Source organism: Eufriesea mexicana, unplaced genomic scaffold (genome assembly GCF_001483705.2).
Source record: "Eufriesea mexicana isolate 0111107269 unplaced genomic scaffold, ASM148370v2 scaffold22, whole genome shotgun sequence".
NCBI lineage: Eukaryota > Metazoa > Arthropoda > Insecta > Hymenoptera > Apidae > Eufriesea > Eufriesea mexicana.
Genome location: NW_016908212.1, coordinates 1,466,358 through 1,484,016, shown reverse-complemented (window position 1 = coordinate 1,484,016; position 17,659 = coordinate 1,466,358). Strand labels below are relative to the sequence as shown.

General features: G+C 39.4%; 1 protein-coding gene across 1 annotated transcript in view; it reads right to left on the bottom strand.

The window, feature by feature from the left end:
• inaE (inactivation no afterpotential E) overlaps positions 1-17,659 on the bottom strand; it is an 88,255-nt gene that overhangs the window by 15,401 nt on the left and 55,195 nt on the right. Inside the window, exons 2-3 of the mRNA XM_017908748.1 lie at positions 13,136-13,347; positions 1,444-1,545 (exon numbers count right to left, since the gene is read on the bottom strand). Coding sequence (XP_017764237.1) covers positions 1,444-1,545; positions 13,136-13,347 — 314 coding nt within the window. The remainder of the gene's footprint in view (positions 1-1,443; positions 1,546-13,135; positions 13,348-17,659) is intronic.

Below are 17,659 nucleotides of genomic sequence, written 5' to 3'. Positions count from 1 at the left end.
TATTAATTAATATCGATCTTCCAAATTTTATGAAATGGTGACTGAGGGTCACACCTCTCGAGTGCTGTATATCGTCAATAGGTCGTCCGCAATTGGCAACGGTTAATGACGAACCAAATTTCTTGAGGAACGTTGTGTTTATAGTGGACTGTATTTTATGTAGTTGTTCCGGATAACTCTTCTGAACTCTTCGAATGTTATTTGCTGACTGACTGGTACTAACCTAACTAACTTGTGCGATGCACGATCTTTCGGAGCCCATGGTTTCCAAAGGGAAATCGGTTTTCCCATTGGTGGTTGACAGGACCGAGGGTGGGCCCTCGGTCCGCGAATCAGATGCCCCCAAAGAAGGGAGGACCGTCTTCCGCGACCAGGTCTGCCGGTGGAGGAAGCCTCTCCCTCAAAGGGGGTTGCTGGTGGACCACCCGCACATTCGTGATCCTTCCTGAAGGACCCGTTACTTTATGGCTCCGAAAGTCGCGACATCGCACATGGCCTGGTCCCTTTCTTTGCAGGCCTATTGTCAGCCAAATCCTAAGTGCTGTTGCCTGCTTTCTAACATTAATGGCTAAAGAAAGCCTCGTGTCCGGTGACCCGAGGGAAATAAAGAATTGTTTGAAAATGCATTGAAAATGAAGATAGAAAGGACACGGAACTTGAACTAAAACAGCAATTAGAATCTGGCTGCCAGAATACCCTAACGGTCTTTTGGGTCTATTGACGATACCTATTGACGATATACAGCACTCGAGAGGTGTGACCCTCAGTCACCATTTCATAAAATTTGGAAGATCGATATTAACCCTTTGCACTCGATGACTTTTTCGTTACAAAAAAATAGTAATACGAACACTTTCTGTCATAAAGTCGACGATATTTTTAAAATGGTAAATGAGAAATCATATGCAAATTAAGACATAGAATTATTTTTCTTCGACATTCCACACATCGTTAGGTAATTTTAAATTTGATATATTAATTAACGTCGATCTTTAGAATCTGATTAAATGGTGACTGAGAGTCACCTCTCGAGTGCAAAGAGTTAATTAATCTATCAAATTTAATTTCGAGGTATCGAAATTTAATAATTCTACAATTTTATTATTATATCATTCTTCATTTACTGCTCAAAAAAGTATCGTCAGTTTTTTAGTAGAGAATTTTTGAATTTCTACTTTTCTCTAGCCAAAAAGTCGTCGAGTGCAAAGGGTTAATACGCTTTACATTTAATTATTAATATAGCAATGAATGTAGTATTAATACAGTATCGATAAAGGATATCTCGGGCTCATAAACTACGAAATTTGTAAAATACGTGGAATGAAGCTTATTTGAAAATTTGTTTCATGCAATTTTTGCCATTGGTGGAATTTATTAGGCTTAGATTAATTATTACTTCTGCTTTTTGTTAAAGATATTTAATAGTCTTTATGAGAAGCTTACCTAACATTACATCTCTAATTTGGTCGACGGGACAGGTTTGGTAGTAATGCGTTAACCATGTTACACCTGCGCACAGCCAGCCGGTCTCAACCAATAAAAGAACTGAAACAAAGTTTTATAAAGTTCGTACTTTCGTCTATTCCTTCTATGATTTATAGTATTCCTACGAGATACAAAGAAAATAACAAAGAACAATATCGAGGTGCATCGTATCTCTCTTTCTACATAGAAATCTCTCGATCTTCTTTAATACCGTTGCATTTTTTCACGAAACGAGTGCAACTTATTCTTAATCCTGTTTCCTACCGATATATGTTAAACTGGACAGAGCAGCTTGTAATCCTTTTAACTGCTACTAACACCTTAAGTAAGGCGGTCATTGTATATAGGAACGGTTCATTTTAGTTCACGTTTCCCCACAGAAACAAACCAACGCGTGTTTTCTAAAAAATTCTACACATTCCTAACCTCTTCCTTAACGTACATGTACATGTACATGCATGACGATCCTAAAGCAAAAGAAAATCAGAGAAAAATAGAATTTGACTATCTTACAACTCTATTATATCTTATACGTCTGTAGATATTTCGTTTTGTTACTTCACACGTGTTTTTAAAGAAAATCTCCAGTTTTTCTAACTTCTTTCTTCATGCAAGTGCATGAAATTCGAAAGTAAAATAAAAATCGGAAATGGAATTTGACTCTTTATAGTTTATAGTCCACGAAGGAACACGAATTAGAAACTCAAAAGCGTCTTGTCTGGGAAAAGGTGTTGCAGTTTTATTTAATGAAATATATTTATTAAAATTAACAAAGGTTACACAATGTATGATTATATTATTTCTGTATGCAGTGAATGTGTTCTATAATGAGACTCGGACACGACTGACAGAAAATAAAAGAAAAAATAGCAATCGAATAGATGCATCGCCTCTTTCACACATAATAGTCACTCGTCACACACGCACACACGCACATACATATCGTTGCCTTCCAACAAAAGGTTTATTTCACACTGTGGTCTCTGTTTAACACGTTAAACGTCACGTCGGTTTTACGTGCCGTTTCGTTCACGTCACAGTTAGCCGACATGCAGGCCCTTCTGGGCCGTACGGACCAGCGAGGCCTGAACGAAAAGTCTAGCGCCGGTCCCTAGGGACTGTTTTGGCGTTTAACGTGTTAACTGCTCGAGTGTCTCTTAACCCTTTCGGTAAGGAGGAGTTGGCCGCGGTTATACATTCGTGGCACGAGGAAGTTTCCCACAAGAGTGGTGGCACTGGAAGCCACGAAAACGTGTTTTGCGGTATTCGTAGAAATCTCGAGCGTGATTGACACTAAACTTTTCATTCGAACCGCGATAGTCATCGGTGACGTTTCGTGGATGCCGCCAATAGGCGACGGTAGTACCTAGAGAACGTTTCGTAGATACCGTCAATAGACGACGGTAGTACCCAGAGAACGTTTCATGACCGCCGCCATTGGGCGGCAGTAGTACCGAAAGGGTTAAGAATTATTCTGATGACTCCTCGCGAGTGGAGGCTTCGTTTGGGTGCTCTTCGTTCTCATTTATAGATTATCGTTTATAGAACGATCGAGAGTTTAGGCGAACATAGAATTATCGCGATCCGTCTGTCAGCGACCGCCATGATACGTTCGTCGGTTATTTTCTTACACGTATAAATTCTACTATCCACAACTCTAGAATATTTTTAATTTCTGCAGACACTCCATTTTGTTAATTTCTATCTAAACATTCTCGTCTTTCGTATGCTTCCTTTCGTCCTTTAAATTCTCGTTTAAATTTATGGAAACGAAAACTCGCGTATTCATCGTTACGATGAATACATTTTTGGCGTTATTTGTCGGTAAGTCGCTAGCAAAGAAGAGGAGAAATATCTGGGTCATGTGAAACCGTGTCCCGCGAATGTCTGATTCTTGACCACGGACGGTCGTCATTTCTTGGATAAAAGGAGAGTACGTCAACGTGAACGGCATAACTTCACGCCGGATAAGGATTGAAGGTGTCGACAGTGCTTTCTTCGAATATCGAGTAGGGGATAGCTCGTCTACGAAAGCATACCGTGCTTCTTTGCGACATGATGACTTTTGATGGTTTCAGTGGTGCAGCAAACGCGATTGACCTAATTACTCGCTAATGCGATTGCATAACCAGACAGTGCCCAGAATTAATCTAAAGACAACGTTCTAACCAGTTAAAAAGAGGTCGATATTCTTTTCTATATACTAAGATAATTGAGGGTACATTTTAAGAGCTTGTCCTAGAAAGTTGATAAGTATAATCGCGAGGAAGCACGAGGGTATCGAGAAAGAAATTTAGTCCTGCCGGAAGTCTGGTTTCCGAGAAGAGTGAAGCGGTCTATACACTGCCATTCGATGCACTTCTGCGTTCTACTCTCCTCTAATATGTTCAGCTTGGCGATGGCGTATGGTTGTGTTGCTATTGGCTAGGTTAGGGTAGGATAGCTTCGACTTTTGCGAAGAGAGAGAGAAATATCGGATGTTACGCGATAAAATTGATAAAAGAATTTCTTTCTTAATAATAAAACAGATTTATTTAACCTCTCAGGCACGGCGGAACTTTACGCGGGGCTGTTTCTCGGTACGGCAGAGTTCAACGCGAATTACGTGTAAATGATACGGCACTGCAATGTGTGACGGACAATGCTGTTCTTTATACGAGTACATTGGAACGAAGTGTTTGATGATTAAATTATAATTTTTCATTAGTATTTATAAAAATATTTGTTTTTGGTGCGCCGTTCAGAAAGATGATATCCGCGAAAGCCACTATAGTAGTGCTCAGTGCCTAAGAAGTTAATTAACATATCACACTAGATTCTTCTCTACTCTACACGCAATCCTCTATTCTCGACTACGCACCATCTATATGCCTCGCGCCCTTGCATCCCTATTTAAAGCCAGATCTATCTCATTCTATACACGCGCTTTCTCTCTCAATCATTCTACAGCCATTCCTACAAAAGGATTTGCCGCTATCATTTGTTTCTTCCACGCCAAACACTCGAATCGAACCCGATCTTATATACAACGTTGTCATCGCCTGACGTTAAGCTGGGGCAATCCTTATCTACTCATTACATCGGATATAAAATAATTTAATCTACCACCACGTCCGTTGGACTATGATCCCTGAATCACGATATGAAACAGCAAGATCTTAGTTACGAATCAAGAACGCTGACGAAGATAAATAAAACGTAGATACAGATAATTCTAACGATAATGCGAAGTGAATCTCTGTTTTTGATGACATCACCCTGCATCGAGAACTATTTTGCTTCAAGGAAACCTAAGCTGGATGATTTTTCGAAGTTAGGCTGGACGATGCAATAAGGCTGGTGTCGTGTAAAGTAAACAGAGGCTCGAGGTCTTCTATGACGCGTGCTGCACACGATGGAGTGTGAGAAAAGTGTGTTCCTTCGAACCCTTCAGCAAGATTTTTATAGGCTCCTTGACACCAGCCCATTGCGTCATTTAACTTACAACGGGAGAGTGCAAGTCTTTTGCTTCACCGATTTAATTGAAACTTTGTAGGTTTGTAGATTTCGTCATGCAGTTCAAGAATATATACCATTATACCCGCCCATACTCGATAGCTTTTGAGATATTTACGATTAAAGTTTTATTACTTCTGTAACTACAGATTCATTTCCCATGGTTTTAAAATAGCTTGAAGAAAAATTGATAAGCTGGGTGATTCCTCGAAGCAAATATAGATCCTGATGCAGAGTGACGCCATTAAAATAAAGATTCCTCTCGCAATACTTTTGTTATTATTATTATGTGGTTCTTCTCCCTTTCCGGGGTTTTCTAGCAGCTGGACGGGACATTGCCAGGTCCAGCTCGGCTTTCAACTTATATCGTTGAGGAAATTTCTGGTGATGTTGCATGTATGTAGTATCGTTGCTTTCTGTATTTCATGGCAGATGTGTGTTGGTATCTTCAATTGCGTTAGGTGTTTTTTGAGTGTGTATGGTGTTATTCCTGTTGTTGATATTATTATTGGTATTGTATGTACTTCCTGTTGTTTCCATATTCTTTTAATTTCCTAATTTATTATTATTATTATTATTATTATTGTCTTATAAGCTAGGAATTCCGCTTCTCCCCAAAAATGACTATACGTGCAAGTTAATTAAGAATTCGAGTATCCATATATTTTTCGTGTCTCGACTATACCCTTTATATCCTCGCGTTTTACGTTCTTATTTCACTCACGATGTTCCCCGATCGAAAGTTGAAAACGGTAAACCTCGGACTCCGATTGCATCCGTGGCATTTTCACCTCGTTCCGAACCGTGTTATCTTCGAGGTCTTCCCTCGAGGTCTTCCGTCTCCGGCGTATTTCCTCAGCATTCGCGTGTGGTATAAGGCAACATCTTTATTTCAATTTCACGGCCGCGGCCGACACACATTTCCCGTTTCTCGCCACCTCGTTCCCGAGTCCAGGCGTCGAAGACGCGTCTGTCGAAATCAGACGAACGAAACGGACGGGGAAAAGGGGAAATAAAAGCAAAGCGGAGTACAAGCTGCAACGACGGTGGCCTGGCACTCCGCGCGCATCCGACCAATCAGCTGTACGTGATCGGAATTTCCATCGAATTCTTCCCAAAGGTGCACCGGATCCGGTTGAAGAACGTTGAGTTGGATCGCTTCCAAAACCGTTGATACGCGCCAGTGTGCGCGACCAGCGTTTCTCCGTGTGTTCATCGAGAACACGCGAGTGGTCTCATACGCGTGAGCGCAAAATTTACGTGCAACGCGCCAATCCATCGATAGTAATTTAATGCACGTGTCTATTAACGAACTCGCGAGAGGAAACAACGAACTGCATCGAACGCGTCGGTTTCACTACCTCTCGATCCTGGAGGCATTTAATCGATAGCCATGATGTATGCCAGGGATATACACGCATGAACATAGCGTTGGATGACCAACGATCCGTCCACTCTTAATCACTAATAGAACCTAGCTGATAAACGCAGGCAACGTCAGAGTTCAAAACAACATACTCGTTCCTACTTTGACTAACAAGAAGAATGCAAGTCCTTCGGCTCATGGATTTAGTTGAAACTTTGCAGGTTTCTAGATTTTGTCATGCAGTTCAAGAAAATGTACCATTATAAGGGCAACTACGCGATAGTTTTTCAGATATTTATGCTTGAAACTTTATTATTCTTAACTACTGGTTTCTTCCGAATAGTTATCGATAGTTATCAAGTGACATTGTGGCCTAACGGCAACATCCGAAAATTGCCATCAGCGTGGGAATTTTTAAACTTTATTATTCTTAACTACTAGTTTCTTCCGAATAGTTATCGATAGTTATCAAGTGACATTGTGGCCTAACGGCAACATCCGAAAATTGCCATCAGCGTGGGAATTTTTAAACTTTATTATTCTTAACTACTAGTTTCTTCCGAATAGTTATCGATAGTTATCAAGTGACATTGTGGCCTAACGGCAACATCCGAAAATTGCCATCAGCGTGGGAATTTTTAAACTTTATTATTCTTAACTACTAGTTTCTTCCGAATAGTTATCGATAGTTATCAAGTGACATTGTGGCCTAACGGCAACATCCGAAAATTGCCATCAGCGTGGGAATTTTTAAACTTTATTATTCTTAACTACTAGTTTCTTCCGAATAGTTATCGATAGTTATCAAGTGACATTGTGGCCTAACGGCAACATCCGAAAATTGCCATCAGCGTGGGAATTTTTAAACTTTATTATTCTTAACTACTAGTTTCTTCCGAATAGTTATCGATAGTTATCAAGTGACATTGTGGCCTAACGGCAACATCCGAAAATTGCCATCAGCGTGGGAATTTTTAAACTTTATTATTCTTAACTACTAGTTTCTTCCGAATAGTTATCGATAGTTATCAAGTGACATTGTGGCCTAACGGCAACATCCGAAAATTGCCATCAGCGTGGGAATTTTTAAACTTTATTATTCTTAACTACTAGTTTCTTCCGAATAGTTATCGATAGTTATCAAGTGACATTGTGGCCTAACGGCAACATCCGAAAATTGCCATCAGCGTGGGAATTTTTAAACTTTATTATTCTTAACTACTAGTTTCTTCCGAATAGTTATCGATAGTTATCAAGTGACATTGTGGCCTAACGGTAACATCCGAAAATTGCCACCAGCGTGGGAATTTTGGGCCACAACCGTATTTGATAAATATTCGAAATAAATTTGTGATTAAGGCAATAATAAAACTCTAATCAGATATATCTCGAAAACTATCGAATAGTAGTCCTTATAATTACATATTTTCTTGAACTAGATGATTAGATTTACAAACCTGCAAAGTTTCTACTAAATCTACGAATCGAAGGACTTACACTGGCCTTGTTAGAGGAGTCGGCCAGTCTCTCAAGAGAAGCACTAAAAGAAACACATACCTTCCTTGAGAAACAAAAGACTTCGATAGAGAATATATATATGTAGGATCGGGGTGGGTGGATTGGCTAAAGTAATGTTGCTTTACTGCTTCTTAAAATACAATAAGCTTATACTTATATTATCGGCCACGAAACTAAAGACTCGCTACGAGTACGCTCGACTTTTACTTGTTAGACGCTATCTTGAAGACCGTGAAGGACTGTCCTCGCCCGCGCCCTTGCACCCTTATTTAAACCGTTCATCCTCCTCATTCATACCCTGACTTTCTTCTCCAGTCATGCTCCTTTCTCACGCAACCTCGGTGGGCTAAGCACTTCAACCACTCTGCACGCATCCTTAAACTTTCACTCGACTCCACCATAAATAATCCTTGCAGTCGATCCTTGCGCACATGGTCACTTTCATTCTAAGTCCAGACACACTCGATTCTCATTTCCCAGAACCACACTTATTCCATTTCCACATATATATATTGTTACAGATCGCGTTTACAATTATTGTTCAACAAGTTCAATCGTTAGATTGCCAAAGATTTCCAATCATCGTTGAATAGACTTAACCCTATTGAAAGGTTGACAGCTCTACTCGCAACTTTGGTGGAAGACATCTCTTTTTATACTAAACAGCCGATTGTTATTTTGATTTCGATTCTTATCAAGTGTCGTTGGAGCCAAACGGCGACATCTGACTCATATTTATTTATTTATTTATCTATCTATTTATTTATCTAGTTCACTCCCTGCATCTTACCCACCTAAAACCGAAGAATATTAAAAAGATCAATTGGTCTACAACCTTCTTCATCGGGCTTCCAACAATACTCGAGAACACGCGTTGATTTTATCCCAGTTGACATTACTCTGTGAATTTTGCATTGGTCACTGTGTATATTAGGATATATTAGGATATAGTACGTTTAGTATAACGAAATGGATCGAGATTAAGCTAAGGACGTACGTAGACGTGACCATCACGCTGCTTTTCGGATTAAGAATCTGCTTTTTCCCTTGACACCGTTCCCCCCATTTTTATTTTCTCCTTCTTCTGTATTCGGAAAGGGAAAAGATAAATTATGCCGCTCGAAAGATTTGCTGCTATTCTCTGTTTTCCGATAACAAGTTACGCCTGATTCCTCACATTCGATATTTATTTTCCTTCGCAGCGACATACACCAGACTTCGATGGAAAAACATGAAATTATAGAACGATTTCCCTGTATCGAGCGTGTTCGGCCTCTCAGAAAGTTTCTGCCATGTGTGTGTATGTGTGTAACATTTGGAAGTTATCCGGGATGAAGTCGGAATTTAGAGGTGGACTAATCGAATCCTGGAACTTCCAAGTGCCGAATTTCCAGGCTCATCGGAATTCTCAAGCTCGTCGACTTACCTCGACTCCTTGAAAATTTGGAATCTTATGGAAAATTTGAAATAGAAATTGCGCGAATGATAAAGCGGTCTGAGGTGAAACGTAATAAGCGATATTGAAATTTCTATCGAAAAATAAAGGGAACATTAGCACGACGGAGGATTAGAGTGTCACTTGAGAGACGATGTTTCAAACGGGAAAGTACAGAGAAAAGGGAAGCGACTTTGCTATTTCTTAATGGCTGGGAAGACAGAAAATTTTACGCCCGTCTTTGCATAACGAAAGAGAACGGACAGAAAAGCGAGAAAGACGCCATCCTCCACATTGGAAGAACTCTTTCAAGAAAAGTTGTATCACTTGAAACAATTTTATGCGGAAGTATTAAATATCTTTTTTCATATTTTTTATCACGAGATATCGGAGATAAATTAATCCCTTGACGACCATGTTTCTGTTGACACGGTTTCCATTTTACGTGATGTTATAAGAAATATTCTTCATCCCATAAAAGATATTCGAATGTATTTGAAAATACCAATTGTTTTTTATTAACTCTTTCACGAGAACGCGTTCCGGTAGTCTTAAGACGATTTCTTGTTTAACTCACTAGCGCCACCACGCCTCATATCTGCAACGAACGTTTACCGTAAATATCGTATATATCGTTGAACTATCTTTTAACTTTGCTATCATAATCAAGGAATTTTCTTCTTACTGATGAACAGGTTAAACATTATGATTGCCTACTAAATCGAGGTGCGATTTTGAATTTAATTCGCTGAAAAACTTATGTCATAGACTTTGTTCGGTATTAAATTTCTCTTCGTTGTTAACGTTGAACGATGAAAGTGTTCTCCGTGATTTAAACGATTGGACTTGGAAGGAAATTCCCAAGTTGACGAACTAAACTCTTCCACCCCTGTGAACTATCGTTTATTACGACCAGCAATCCACGTCTAGAACTTGATTCTTATTAATATTCTCCTCTTGCGCAGTGAAGATTGGAAGGGTCGACGAGGGAGAAGTGGCCATCCGTTGCCACCGATGAAGTTTCCATTAACGAACCTCATGGTGTGCATCTTTGAACTGGTTACGATTTTCTTCGTGTGATTATTGACGTCGAGCAAAGACTTCGTTAACCATTCTAATGTTTGACATACTTGATTAACAGGGCACGCAGAATGGCTTCGTTAGGCAGGTAAATGTTTTGCCACCACTCTAATGAAGAATTTCTTGATTGAATCCAATTAATCGCACATTTTTCTTTTCCCTCGTTGTAAGTTAGAAATTTGCTCTTGAAAAATTGCTTTTAGAGAATGCTACGTAATTCTATTCGTTTCGCTCGTATGCATCATCGATTACATATTTTTTGATCGATTACTACGTTTTCCGAGATTTCGAATTTCACGTTCTGATGGTTTTCGATTTCAAGTTCGGCGATTCGGGAATTTTCTCGAGTAATGATTTTCAGTTTCGAGTACTGAAGTTGCGTTTAATGTTATTTCGCGATCTCTATTTCAAGTACAATAGAACCACGAGAGATATTCATTCTGTTCATGAGAAAATGTTATATGGGATTCGCGAAACTAAGAGTGCAAAAATTAGCATCAAATACATAGTCTCTTTTTTCTTTTTAGTATAATGGAAAATATTGTGCGCATTATTTGTCTTAGAACAGCTGAAATGTAAAGTTTACCATTTTATTACCATTTATAGGAGTGTCGTGTTATACATGGACCTGCTGTATCTAATTTCATGCCTTTTATAAATGAAATGTTTCGTTTATGTAGAACTCGTAGATTTTCTTCGAAAGTTTTCGTCGCCTCGTTACACGATGGACACAGTGGTTTATGAGAAAATTCGAGACACGCGACGACACGTATACCTATTTTCAACGTCGATTCCTCTTTTGTGCTCTCCTTGATTCACGTTAGGGTTTCGATACCATAAATATATCGCGTAATCACGGCAAAGAGCGTAGGAGTAGACAAGACGCGATCTTCTGTTTATAAAGAAATCTAATAAAAGCAGTGGTCGATTTCATGCGTGAAGCAACCAAGCGAAATTCTCCAATTTATTTTTACCACTTATATAATCTTCTCTTTCCCCGTTAATTACGCCACAGTTCATAAGCGTCACTTTGGTAGATTTATGGTAGCCATGCGTGAATTTCAAATAAATGGCCAGTTAATGACCAATGAATGACTAAAAGCAGTATTTATTATCTTTTTACGGTGTCGGCAGAGTACTCGTAAATTTAAATTATCCACTAAAAAATCTATAATATTACTCGCGATTTCGAAGTTAAATAACGATATGCAACAAAATTTCGTATAAACAAATTTTGCTATGTAGCGACCGTCATTCTCACACTCGCCAATAGATGGATTTCTGCTCGAAGGAGGTTCGAGGATTTTCTCGTAAATAGAAATTCCTATGCCACCAAAGTATCCCCGTCTAAGGTAGGGCCTGCTAGAAAGTCTTACTGACGAGTCCACTAGCAGGCCCAGGACGAAACGAATCCTTTCCCCCACGTTCTTCTATCTGCTATCCTATCATAGCACAATGACCAAGGGGATACCAACAGGCCAGCACCATAGGAACACCAACCCATCAGTAGGAACTACCGAAACAACGAAGACCTCTAGCTTCGAATAATTGGGTTAGATGGATATATCAGATTAAATCTGATTAAATACCAAATATAAGCATTCTGTATCCACGAAGTAAAAAAAGAAAAATGAAACAGGAAAGAGAACAGTTCTCAGTTTTGAATACCGAGTCCTCAGCTCAGAATTGTGCTTCCTGAGTTCTGATATCATATATGTATATCTGTAATAACTTTATCTGCAGTTTCCTTATTGAATCACACCTCTGCTCAAAAAATGCTCGAGAATTAAAGACGAATCGATTCGATCATGTTGAAAAGATAAGTTTAACACGTTGAGTGCGACGCCGATTTTGCTATACTTTCCGCTCAGGCTAGTGAGTACTCGATGCCGAGCGCTCAAGTATACTGAAGAGTATGAGCAGAAGATTACTTTGTTTCACTTTGTCGTTTGGACTGTGAGAATGGTACAGCCAATGCACAAATATACAAATTATAAACAGAAGATAACGAGCTGGGGAATGTCAGAAAGGCAAAAAGGCGATCACCAAGAAACGATCAGTCGAGAAAAGCCACGGAAGTGTAAAGATTTACTTTAGCAGAGGGAATTAAATTTTTACAATATATTAATTGTCATTGATAATTTAACCCTTGACAATGCCAGTCTTACGCATCGATGATGATCAAACGAAAAATTCGCTGTCGGCCCTTAGAATCCACACCGTCCAAACGAAAAGTCTACTGTCAGTCCCTAGGGACTGACGGAGCACTCAACGTGTTAATTATATACAAAAATCAATCTAGGATATAAAGTGTGAAGAAGTAGTTTATAAGGTCTAAATTCCGAGAACGAATGTTTATATTGTAAGACAAATTAGGTTGAACGTCGGCAAGGATCGTGTCCCATCGTCCGCGATTATGGTGAGGGCCGATGAACGGCAATATATAAATAACGACGGTCGAACGAGCTTATTAATTAACGTTATTTGTTAATTAATAAAGTGTTTAAGCTTCCAGAACTTTCCTGCAGTCTTCTCACAATATAAACATTAGATAAGAATTGGGGGTTTAGGCGAACCGCGCCACGTACCCTCTTGCCACTCTCTCACGAGTCGGTCAGTCGCTCTAGAAAAGCACTTAGAGGTAAATATACCTTCCTTGAGCGATAAAAGACTTTAAAAAGGGAATAAATATATATATATATATATATCGTAGGTATTTTACAACGATAAATCCATAATCCCAATAGATCACTTACAAAGTCGAACGTAGAGAACATATTGCATCGGTGCTCTAGCCGCAGTATCGAGGATGCTCCCTCTCGTAGCCAGGAAGCAGATGGAAAATTCTACTATCATGGAGACCACGAAAATGGCTAGGTATCCCACGACGTACTCCCACAATAGAAGAATGCACGTAACATTGCGATCCCATTCCAGTATCCCCAATAGAATGCCCAGTACTGTCACCCTGTAACAAAGACGATAAGAACTTTCATAAAGCCACTATTGTTTCCTTTTTCCCCTTTCTTCTTTATTCAGTTTCTGTGTTTGACACAGTTACGCGCGCAGCTAACCTGCCCAAGTAACGAGCAATCCAAGGGGCCGTATATCAAAAGGCGTAAGCCTATCTGTGAGCAATTCTCGAGCTTTTTGGTATCCTGAAATTCATCTGACATTTACTAACCCAGCCTAAACTCATTTCGTCCGTGCCATATTTCATTGTCGAGTCGCAGCCGCGGTATTTATAGCGTGCAAGCACGAACACTCCGTGTTCTTCGCTAATATTCGCAATACAGATCGATCGGTTTCCAGGATTTCCTTCCGTGGCAATCGAGAACTCGCGGGATCTTTAACGACGTGGGTAATTATTTTCTAAATATAACGCCGCAATTTTCCCGGCATTTTTATTTCATCCGAGAAGCTTACGCGCGAGCTATTATTTCCGTAAGAAGTTGCTGCGATTCCGTGGCTCCTATTAGCTCATTATGTCCATTTATCTTCGTTTTCCATTGTTTTGCTCTTTTCCTCGGGAGAAGAAGCCAGTATTTGTGATTTCCTCGAGAACGAAGGTTCTTTTAAAACGATGTTTCGAGGAATAAGGCTTCTTAACGAGCTCGCGAGTTATGCAATGGAAATTAATTAAAATTAACGACACGAAGTATCGAATTAAGAAATAGTTGTTGCAGCTGTTATATAATTACTCTTTTTATAACGTACATTTTTCTAAGCTGTGAACACGAGTGTGCAGGTTGAGTGACGATTCAAAATAACTCGTAAAATATTTATCGGACAAATCAATTTTTCCAGGAAGATTATCATTCCTTTATTTTTCTTTTCTCAATGCAGTGTTTAAGCTTCTTCTCCGAATTTTATCGAAACGGTCACATCGCTTCAGAGTAGGATCTGAAATAATTACCAAGATATTCTTAATAAATTGACTGTCACGATAGTCATGAGTAACCTACGCTCGTCTACTTTCTGAAAATTTGGACAGTGTAAATAAACGGAGAACATTAGGAATTCTTTTCTCTTTTCGTCTTATTGTTTAATAATTCGTTATATCGTAAGAATAATTGAAATTTTATTTAAATAATAATTTATTAATAACGTTATTAATAAAATTAAATTTTATTATTGATCTTGGCAGTCATCGCGTTAAACAAATTATTCCGTATCGCGAGAAAACAAATCGACGTTCCCTTCGAATTCTGTCCGTAGATATAGTCGATTTCCTCGACAACGAAGCTTCGAATGACAAAATTTTATTCTATATTTCCGATTTATTGTTTCATGTAGAATTACACCCTTCTCGATCGTACCATTGATACTCGTGTATAGATGGCATATTCATATAATCCATATCCAAATGTACAAACACTCGTTGAATATTCAAAATCAATTTTCTCGACAACGAAGCTTCGAATCAAAAACTTTTATTATTTTCTTTCGATTCCTTTCTGAATGTAGAATCACCACCTTCCCGGTTGTACTACCGTTGCTGGGACACCCTGTATACTGTATATTTCACGAATTATTTTGGGCAAGAAATTTTACATATTCCCATAATTAATTATAATTCTTCCCGGATAAGGTATATTATATATGAGCGATAAACGCGGGTATACATAAACCAGACGTGTTCTGAGAATACCGATGTTTTCCCATGCCTGAAGAAGTCTCGTCTAATCCCGGCTTAAATCGATGCTGGAATATTTCGAGTTCTTCTCCCGACGAGAGACAGCGGCGTACTTCGGAGAGTAATTGTGTCTTGTGTCTGACACTTGACGGAACTTCGGCCAGCTTTTCTCGCGTAAACTCACCCTTACGAAAGGGGTAAGTTTCCTCAGAGCCGCAATTGTACGACAAAACGAGCACATGGAAGCCACGTTAATGCCGGCCTCGATCGCAAAGTTCGCGCAATACCTTTAATTCACCCTCGTGCCGCAGTGCCTTCTATTCAATCGCAATGGGAATAATTACCGAGAATTATTTCTTCCTACTTCGCTACTTTACTACGTAATTGCGCGATTACTTCGGTGCAAAATAAAACGCGAGTACAACCGATATTGCTTTAACGATCCTCAAATTCCCTATATCGGTCAACGTCTAGAGAACATTTCGACCCCCTCGGTTGATAAGCCGATTTATAAATGATTTATAAATAGTGTTTTGCTCGAAATCAACCTAGTCTGCAAATATCATTTACGACCTCTCTAGTAAGAAGAAGAAGCGCCTTTAAGCGCCCACAGTAGTCAAAGGGTTAAGAAGCCAACAATACCATCTTAAGTCAATCCACACAAAAACGATTATACATAACTGTACAGGTAAGTTACTCGTGTTTTAACCCTTTGCACTCGACGACTTTTTCGTTACAGAAAAATAGCAATTCGAAGACTTTCTGTCATAGAGTCAACGATATTTTTAAAATGGTAAATGAGAAATCATATGCAAATTAAGACGTAGAATTATTTTTCTTCGACATTCCACACATTGTTCGGTAATTTTAAATTTGATATATTAATTAACGTCGATCTTTGGAATCTGATTAAATGGTGACTGAGAATCGCCTCTCGAGTGCAAAGGGTTAATACGTGTTTGTAACAAATCAGTGTCCTAAACTTACAGCAAGAACTGCAATCTTTGAAAACAGTAGTAAACAAGTAAGGTTGTACGAGAGAGAATAATATGGGATTCTATCGAGACTCGGTGCGTGGTACTCAAAGTCGAGGATCGGTAAAGCACACGTCAGAAAAGCACACATCGGGGTGGTGAGAATCGAATCTCACCATCGGGGTCACGAGACACGAGTCTCGGCATCGGAATTCCTTCGCGGCGTGGAATGCGTTCCGAGTCACCCCAAGATTGTTGAACCCCGTCTTACACGAAGGAGGGATCGCTCCTTCCATGTCCCTAGGGTCACAGAATCCAAATGGAACCAGAGTCGCGATTTTGCCGCATCGTAGACCCAAAACTCTAGGACCTCTGACGTCGACTTCGGGTCTTACGACGTTGGAGTTTCGCAATTTAAAGTTCCACGACCCATAGAGTGTTCTTGACTTAGTTCCGTTGGTTCAGCGCTGTAGTTACGACAGTTAAAGTCCTACCATTCCGTGACACTACGGACAGTGCTCCACAACCCTAGAGTGGCCCGTTAGGAGTCCAAACGGACGCAAAGTTCCCAAATTTACAATCTCAACTTCAATTTTCTCTATTTTGACTAGAAATATTGTTTCACGAATAATACGAGTCAAAGAATACGTAAAAATCTAAAATTTACGATTTAAATTTGAATTTCCTCTATCTCGTCTAACAATAGCGTTTGACAACCCTAAAGTGGCCCATTACGAGTCTAAAACGTGAAGATGCCAAACATACGATTCAAATTTTTATTTTCTCTCGTTTTGACTAACAACAGCATTCCACAATCTTAGAGTGGCCCATTGCCAGTTCAAGAAAAAGTAATGATCGGAAAATTCGTGAAAAATCGATTTTACGAATTAACGTTTCAGAGGGGGACGAAGATGAAAGTTAATTATTTGGAAATTGAATTACGTATGGGAATTAAAATTAACTGGGTATAATTATGCGGTAAAGCTGTTGTAATATCCGGGAAGAATTGCCAGCTCTCTCTTTGAGACCCTTTGCATAAAAAATGAAGCGTCTGGCAAAAGGGACCGTTCATTTGACGAAATCTCTTGAAAGCGGGCAGCAAGAAACAAGGTAAAACGCGGCAGGCAACCGTGAATGGAGTTATACAGCCGTGCTTTAATAATGCAACGTGTGCATCGTGTTCTATGGATAAAGGTCTCAAGGGATATGACCGATCGTCGTGCTTCACCGTTTGTTAGCCACTTCAGAACACGATCTCGACAACCTCGTATCATCGTTCTCTCCGCGGCCAGAGCGGAAAATGAACGTGTCACGGGGCGGATTGTTACTCGAGAACGAACTATTATTAAACTGGCAATAGCTCGCAGATGACACGGACAGTTTGCAACAATTAACTCCAGCCCGGGCGAAACTTTTAAAAATTTTCGACTGGATTGAACACCTTCGAATTACGAGTTTCTAATGAAAGTGAAAAATAAAATTCAATTAATTCCGTGGTAATGTCGCGTTTATCCTATATTCCTCAGCGTAGCGAAATTATAATAATTTTTCAAAGTTTTAAAGCAGATATATTAAAAAAAATTAATATTCTCGTCAATATCTTTGAAAAAAGATTCCAGGACTAGAATTTAAGATATTTCATCGTCACGTAATTAGATCGGAGAAAAGCG